The sequence below is a fragment of the Danio aesculapii genome, chromosome 7 (genome assembly GCF_903798145.1).
Source record: "Danio aesculapii chromosome 7, fDanAes4.1, whole genome shotgun sequence".
NCBI classification, from domain to species: Eukaryota; Metazoa; Chordata; class Actinopteri; order Cypriniformes; family Danionidae; genus Danio; species Danio aesculapii.
In genome coordinates, this window is record NC_079441.1 from 69,911,249 (window position 1) to 69,920,325 (window position 9,077).

A 9,077-nucleotide genomic window follows, 5' to 3' on the forward strand; every position below is an offset into this window, starting at 1 on the left:
TTCTTTTTCCAATATTTGGCATGAATTTAAATGTGTTATCTTTCTATTTCTAAAGATTTTTGGTGACTAAAACATTATTTTAATAAATGTATCTGTTTAATAAATCTGTTTTTTTTAAATGCACCAAAATATATGACCTATATTCACTGGGAAATGGATCAAAATAATTTTCATCTCATTTATGTTGAGCACTGTATATTGCAGCATATTGTATATTGTGCAGCCCTACTCTCAATAAACTGCATGAGGCTGGAATCATATCTAATTTTACAAGCATGCATGAACAGATAAGGAAACGTGGCGGTACGCTGACCCTCCTTACCTCAAACAGGTTGGATGCTTCATTGCCATACTGACTGGAAATGATTTCTGATTGGTCGCTGTACCACTTGAGTCCTCCCAGAAAGCTATCTGCGTCGAGGTCGCTGACATCCAGCTCAGAAAGGTCAAGCTCAGGCAGGTCAGGGCAAAGGGGCTGGTCTTCACCAACCAAGGCAGCGCACTGGAAGAGAGAGATGAGATTGTTGAGCACATATTTGCTGACACAATAAATGTCTTCGTTTGGTGTTTGCACACATTTTTTCTAATAAGTTACATATTTAACGGTCTGATTGTGATGTCGTCGAATCTCACAGGGACATTTTTGATGGCTATAAATGGTTATGTATTATTATTACCTCAAACTACTAAAATGTCCAAAAATTTGTTAAAAGTCTAGAGTTGAATTTTCAACATCAAAAGTCGACAGAGCAGAGAAAATAAATGAAAAACACTTAATAAGTTACATATTTAATGTCTGATCATGATGCTGTCGAATCTGACCGGGATATTTTTGATGGCTATAAATTATTTCTTATACATTATATTATTTAAAACAACTAAAATGTCAATGAAAGACACTTTGTTAAAAGTGTAGAGTTGAATTTTCACCAACAAAAGTCAAAAGAGCAGAGAAAATAAATAAAAAAACACTAAAGTTATATATTTAACGTCTGATTGTGATGCCATCGAAACTGGCAGGGACATTTTTGATAGCTATAAATTATTTTTTATACATTATATTATTTCAAACTACTAAAATGCCAATAAAAGTCACTTTGTTTAAAGCGTAGAGTTGAATTTGTAACATCAAAAGTCAAAAGAGCAGAGAAAATAACTGAAAACACTTAAGTTACATATATTTAACGGTCTGATTGTGAAGCTGTCGAATCTCACAGGGGCATTTTTGATAGCTATAAATTATTTCTTATACATTATATTATTTAAAACAACTAAAATGCCAATGAAAGTCACTTTGTTTAAAGTGTAGAGTTGAATTTCATAATCAACAGTCGACAGAGCAGAGAAATGAAATGAAAAACACTAAAGTTACATATTTAATGGTCTGATTGTGATGCCGTTGGATCTGGCAGGGACATTTTTGATGGCTTTGAATGATTTCTTATACATTATATTATTTAAAACAACTAAAATGTCAATAAAAGTCACTTTGTTTAAAGCGTAGAGTTGAATTTTCAACATCAAAAGTCAAAAGAGCAGAGAAAATAACTGAAAACATTTAATAAGTTACATATATTAAGCGGTCTGATTGTGAAGCTGTCGAATCTCACAGGGGCATTTTTGATGGCTATAAATTATTTCTTATACATTATATTATTTAAAACAACTAAAATGCCAATGAAAGTCACTTTGTTTAAAGTGTAGAGTTGAATTTCATAATCAACAGTCGACAGAGCAGAGAAATGAAATGAAAAACACTAAAGTTACATATTTAATGGTCTAATTGTGATGCCGTTGGATCTGGCAGGAACATTTTTGATAGTTATAAATAATTTCTTATACATTATATTATTTAAAACAACTAAAATGTCAATAAAAGTCACTTTGTTTAAAGTGTAGAGTTGAATTTGTAACATCAAAGTTGACAGAGCAGAAAAAATCAATGAAAAACACTTAAGTTACATATTTAACAATCTGATTGTGAAGCCATCAGATCTGACAGGGACATTTTTGATGGCTATAAATTATTTCTTATACATTATATTATTTAAAACAACTAAAATGCCAATGAAAGTCACTTTGTTTAAAGTGTAGAGTTGAATTCATAATCAAAAGTCGACAGAGCAGAGAAATGAAATGAAAAACACTTAAGTTACATATTTAATGGTCTGATTGTGATGCCGTTGGATCTGCCAGGGACATTTCTGATAGCTATAAATTATTTCTTATACATTATATTATTTAAAACAACTAAAATGTCAATAAAAGTCACTTTGTTAAAGTGTAGAGTTGAATTTTCAACATCAATAGTCGAAAGAACAGAGAAAATAAATGAAAAACACTTAAGTTACACATTTAACGGTTTGATTGTGAAGCCATCAGATCTGGCAGAGACATTTTTATAGGCTATAAATTATTTCTTATACATTATATTATTTAAAATTACTAAAATGCCAATGAAAGTCACTTTGTTTAAAGTGTAGAGTTGAATGTTTAATATCAATAGTCAACAAAGCAGAAAAAAATAAATGAAAAACACTGAAGTTACATATTTAACGGTCTGATTGTGAAGCTGTCGAATCTCACAGGGACATTTTTGATAGCTATAAATAATTTCTTATACATTATATTATTTAAAATGACTAAAATGCCAATGAAAGTCACTTTGTTTAGAGTGCAGAGTTGAATTTCATAATCAAAAGTCGACAGAGCAGAGAAAATAAATGAAAAACACTTAATAAGTTACATATTTAATGGTCTGATTGTGATGCCGTTGGATCTGCCAGGGACATTTTTGATAGCTATGAATTATTTCTTATACATTATATTATTTTAAACTACTAAAATGCCAATATAAGTCCCTTTGTTAAAGTTTAGAGTTGAATTTTAACATCAAAAGTCAGCAAAGTAGAGAAAATAAATGAAAAACACTTAATAAGTTACATATTTAATGTCTGATCGTGATGCTGTCGAATATTACAGGGACATTTTTGATGGCTATAAATTATTTCTTATACATTATATTAGTTCAAACAACTAAAATGTCATTAACAGTCACTTTGTTAGTGTAGAGTTGAATTTTCAACATCAAAAGTCGACAGAGCAGAGAAAATAAATGAAAAACACTTAATATGTTACATATTTAACGGTCTGATTGTTATGCCGTCGAATCTCGCAGAGACATTTTTGATGGTAGAACGATTCGGTTATGCTTTATTAGAAGGTTTCTTTTGTTACAGTGTAACAATTCAATTAAATAATGAGTAATTTTAATTACCTACACTGTAGAAAATATCTGTAAAATAGCAAGATTCATGTTTTTATTTTGTGTATAATTTTTATTTATGCTTTTGAATCGCATTATGAGACCTTGATCTTTTTTCCATGCTATGTTGTTTGAGTTTGTGTTTTATATTACAGTACAAAACCCTTGTAATAAGCTGCCAGTCAATTTTATGTCATTTTACAGACTTGTTTCTCTATATATTATTTCTTATACAGCACATTATGTTATTTCAAACTACTAAAATGCCAATAAAAGTCACTTTGTTAAACTGTAGAGTTGAATTTTCAACATCAAAACAGATCAACTTCCCATAATGCAATCCATAATGGATATTTTTACAGTGTAGTTGTAATTACTATAGGGTTAAGTTTATGTTTAGGCTTAGTTGCATGCAGATATGCTTAATTGACTATAATTACTATAGTAAGAAGAAGGAACATGTGTAACAGACCTAAAAAATAAAGTGTTAGCAACTATTCAAGTAGAATATGAGTCAGACTTTATTTTAATGTACAATTAAAACATTAACAAACCATTAATTAAGACTTTTAGCACAATAAACTACTAATTAGCTGCTTATTAATAGTTTGTAAGCTACTAGCTGGGTTTGGGAATTAGTAGGATTGGAGATTTAAAATAGGATCATACTTTATAGGTGCTAATAATCAGTTCATATCTTAATAATAGGCATATATTAAGCCATTATTACAAGGTGTGAATTGTTACTTAAACTATACACAAAAAAATACACTTGCTGTTTGTTCAAACTACTTACTTAAAATTAGTTAAAACAATACAATTCTTGGATTTTTAGAGCAACAACTTATTTGTTTTATGTTCAATCAACTTAAATTTGTAAAGACTAATAAGTTAACTTCATTCATTCATGTTTTCTATTACAAATCGATTGCTTGGAACCCAGCAGAGTCAAGGGTTATCAGAATTTGCCTTGTTTTACTGTTTGCTTGCACTTACTATTTATTTGTCTGACTTTGGAGCAGCTGTGTGATCTCAAACACATATCAGGCCGCAAACGGTGGGATCAACAGATATTAAATCATATTCAGCTCTGGTCGGGCTGCACAACACCTTGTATACAGATGCCAGTCTCCATATAAACATGTTCCTGGAATAAGCTTGCAGACCGATTTCTTTTCCATTGTTTTTATTGATTGTTTGTTTTTTCTGGTTTGTTTATTTATTGATTTGCATTTACTTTAAAACCAAATCCCATTCATTTCTGTCTTTCTTTTTGAATCCAATAAAACTTGCCAGTCATCCTTTGTCAGGTTTTAACATGTGATGCACAAACAAAACATGCATTGATTCTTGAGACTAAAGAAATTTCCTATTTTCTCTAACATACCTGAAATGTTTTGGCAATGTGACAACTGAGGCGTTTTGATATTCAAGACAGGACGATGGTTTAAATTTGATATTCCTTGATAGGAAAATGTTTAAATGGATATCCCTTGATTAACTAACTAATAAATGAATGAATGAATGAACGAACAAACAAACAAATACAAAAATACAATACAAACTATGTGAAAATCGATCAAATAAGTCAATTTATAGTGACTCTCTGTCACTAAATACCCTTTATCAGTCATTTTAGCCAAAGCTTGGATAAACTGCATGCGTCATATCTCAAAACTCCACACCTATCTGACAGATGCAAGTGTAACCCTGCCGGTCCTACACCACCCAACTCGCTCCGAGCTGGTATCAAACCGGTGACCTTCCGCATGGGAGTCGGGTGCTCTACCAAGGAGGCTAAAGACCATGGCCTCTAGCGTCTGTCGCTAGAGCACCTTTAGAGGTCCGAGGAGTGAGGTTTACCTGCACAGCAGTTACTAGCTGGCCTCCGTTACACAAGCAATAACTGTTCCTCTATATAAGAGATGCCTAAAGTAGAGCCTGTGTTTTGCAACCTTTGATTTGGCCCATCATCCCATCTAAGAGTAGACTGAGTATGATGAAGAGGGTTGGGGTGAATGACTTTAACATAGATATCGTCTAATTTGACATAACCTTTTTTGTTTGTTTTATTACTGAGCTACAAAAATGCAAACTGAAATTAAATGTTTTAATTAAATGTTGTAAGCGAATCTGATTTTTTTAACATGTAAATACTGTCACTCGACGGATAGAGAACTATGCAGAAGACATCGACTATGCAGAATACATCGGCAAGCGAATCAAGGCAAAAACGAGTGCAATTTTGTTATAAATTAGATTATTTTGTTTTGACTGTGTTAAGTTCATTGTAAAATGTACAAAATACTGTATTAGTTAATTAAAAGCATTGTTTTTTTAGTCATTTTAAGCATTATTAAATGAATTAGGAAATTATCCATGGTAAATTATCCCACCTATATTTGTCTTCGGCCCACTAGCCTCAATCAAGTTCGGTTTTTAGCCCTTCATAAGAAAAAGTTTGGGCACCCCTGCTTTATATGATTCATAGGAAGTGTAACTCACCAACATAATTCAGACCTGTTTGACTAGTATTCAAAAGCTACTCTATTCACTGCCGCTTACAAACGTACACATGAGGTAAACATGTATATCTAATCCACAAGCGTATTCAAATGTGGACACAGGGTTTCTACAAAAACCACAACAACATAACCAACCAGAAAACAAACAATTCTGTGATTGGTTGCGGGAGGGGAGGGGCGGGCCGTCGTAGGGAAGAGCGCAACAGCCACGCCCTCTGATTGGTCAGAATACTGTACTTCATTGCAATGAGTATGTTGTGAGTAAAACAGAAGCGAAGTGGAAGCTGAAGCAGCAGCAGCAGCAGCCGTGAGCGCGGATAGACCGACCGACCAACCGCGCGCGCGCGCACAGGTGTATAGAGTTTGAATAGACGGCGGAGGGTGCTGTAGAGTGATGCTTTTCCATCAACAGCACAATGTTTATTATTATTACTAACAGCTCATTTTGAGTCCCTCTTCGTATCAACATTTCTGCTGTTTTCTCAGTAATACTATCACGAATGCAATGCCGCAAATAAAAAGCGACACTCCGCTCGAAGACATCAGGATGATACAGTTTGAATTACAGATATCGCGCACGACACACTTGATCATCGGCATCTGATTTAGTTTAGATCTGTTTACGACGCAAACCCCGTCCTGCTGCTGTCACAGATTCATAGCAAAACGCTCACATGCAGTGACAGACTAATGATAATATCTGATCAAATGACATGCATGTTTTGCAGCCCTCTCCCGTTTTTTTTTCACTCAAAAATACGGACACGCTTATCACGAGCACATGCAGAGAGAGAGAGAGAGAGAGAGAGAGAGAGAGAGAGAGAGAGAGAGAGAGAGAGAGAGAGAGAGAGAGAGAGAGAGAGAGAGAGAATAGCTACTTGTAGGCACCTGGAACTGATATGATTAGAATTGGAAGCGAGAAGCAATTTGCTGATTGTGTTTAGATGGATTTATGCTCCGACTGAGACACTCAACTAACCTCTTAAAATGTACATAACAATAGCGCACGTGCACACGGTGCAGCCTAGACATCATATATACAGCGAGACATTTGTGTCTATATGGTGCGTAAAAGTTTCATCCAAGAAATGCTTTTAAAATGCGACTGCAATGGATTACTAGATAGATAGATAGATAGATAGATAGATAGATAGATAGATAGATAGATAGATAGATAGATAGATAGATAGATAGATAGATAGATAGATAGATAGATAGATAGATAGATAATCTGCACTGATAATGCATAATTAACGATAAAGTGCACATCTTGCATTTCGCCGAGCCCAAAGAGCGTCCAGAATTGCGCGTTTCCGCGATTCTTTACACTTAAAAGCGTCGTGCACAGCTCTGCAATCCTTATTGAAGTATTGCACTGGAGCAACGCGATGATGTCTCGCTAAGTAAAAGATGTTCAGCTTTTTGTCGCTGGATCCCAATGCACAGCTCATATTCTTCAATAATAAATCCAGCACGCGCTCGGAATGCATGCACGCGAACAGCCTTCCGTTCGAGACTGTGTCTGCTTTTCTGATGGGAAAGTTTCGATGTACAATACCTGACGCACTGAGCACATATATTAGTAATTCCAGCACATCGGCTCGCACTGAGGCAGATATACCTGTCTCATCATCACCTGCGTTACCAGCGAGCGAGGAAACGAGCGCGCGCTCTCCATCCACGGGCATGTCAACACAATTTCCCACGACAAGACATCCTAAGTAGGCTGTCACTGTTCAACTCCGAGAAAAAGCCTCTCGCTATATCGCCAGATAAATCACAGCACACACAACACATTAGACCTTCTCACAACGCGGCGTATTCCCGTGCGTTTCCCCCGTGCGTCAACCGGAGCTACAGTAGCAGTCTTGGAGGGTTTTTCAGCGCTCCGTCTCCTCAAGAACGAAAAAAATTGTGCTCCAGCCCTGGAAGAATAAGTTGCACATCAGTTCTCACCTCTAGTTCTCTCCACACCGAATCCTGATTACACCTGTCCCACGCCATCCAGCCCCTGAATGACGGCACGGAAAAATAAAAAAGAAATCACGGGCAAAAGAGAAAATCCACTCGTTCCCTCGCGCCCCTCACTGACAATGAACCGAGGGCACCTGTCTTACAACTGCTTTCCATCACATGACAAAGCTATTAAAAGTAGGCAGGGGAGTGACTCCCCTTCGCCGTTACTCGCCAATGACGCGCCGTGAGGTAGGCGGAGTCTGGCACGCGCATAGTAAATCTTGCCCAACTATAAAACCTCTCGCTCTTCTCAACATGCCTCTAGTTGCAGCAACGGATTGGGACCAAGATCGAGATATAAATACGACGAGTTTCTTCACTTCAGCTTTCACTAACGTCTTCTAAATGTCAATTCTACCTACGTGCGTAAAATCGATCACTCTTGCCTATCCAGCGGCACCGCAGATCTCAAGCGCGCAGAGCTCGGAAAATATAGAGTTCGAATCCCGAGTCTTAAATTGAGTCGGTTCCTTTTGGTGAATCAAACAAACAGGCACAGGGCGTCCAGCACAGTTCGGATGACACGGGTTATTTATAGCAGGGGGGTTTAAATCTTGTTGATGGCACAGCCCCCGAAACACGATCATGCTCATGTGAGAGACACTCATCCTAGAATTTAAAAGGCATTTATGTAATGTATTGTACTAAAGACTTTATGCATGGCTAAATATGTTAATCACTGCCTTTTTCCACTCATTAAATAGTTTATTTATCCACTTATTTTAGTGCATTAAAAATAATGCATTTTATTAAAAATCATTCCTTTTTTCGGCTTAGTCCCTTTATTAATCAGGGGTTGCCACAGCGGAATGAACCGCCAACTTATCCAGCACATGTTTTGTGCACGGATGCCCTTTCAGCCGCTGGGAAATGTATTAAAATTAAATAATATTTTTATTTACAGAAAAATAGCTGCATTTATATATGTATATCTAATTTATATATTTATTAATGTAATATTTACCATTTATTGACTTCATATAATAATAATAACAACAACAAGAACATAAAACAGTTTATTTTTTTGGCTAAATCACTTATTTTGTTAACATATTGATAGTTTTAGGTAGGCTGTATCGCTCTTTATTTATATTGCTAAGGAGAAAATCCTCATCATGTGTCCATACAGCCAGGCTAATTTACGACTCTGACAGGACTTTTTACCCATCAGTGCATCCATCAGATATGCTATTATTATTTTTTGTCTTGCGAACAGCTTTCTCATTCGCCATATCAAATGTAATTATATTGGTGCGCTTAAGAAAAGCTTT

General features: G+C 35.5%; 1 protein-coding gene across 3 annotated transcripts in view; it reads right to left on the minus strand.

The window, feature by feature from the left end:
* LOC130232486 (peroxisome proliferator-activated receptor gamma coactivator 1-alpha-like) overlaps window positions 1–7,916 on the minus strand; it is an 87,664-nt gene extending 79,748 nt beyond the window's left edge. For all 3 annotated transcript variants that reach the window (XM_056462428.1, XM_056462427.1, XM_056462426.1), the window contains exons 1-2: window positions 7,747–7,916; window positions 323–502 (exon numbers count right to left, since the gene is read on the minus strand). In XM_056462428.1, the coding sequence (XP_056318403.1) occupies window positions 323–502; window positions 7,747–7,794 (228 nt within the window). In that variant the 5' untranslated portion in view covers window positions 7,795–7,916. The remainder of the gene's footprint in view (window positions 1–322; window positions 503–7,746) is intronic.
* Window positions 7,917–9,077: the final 1,161 nt, after the last annotated feature.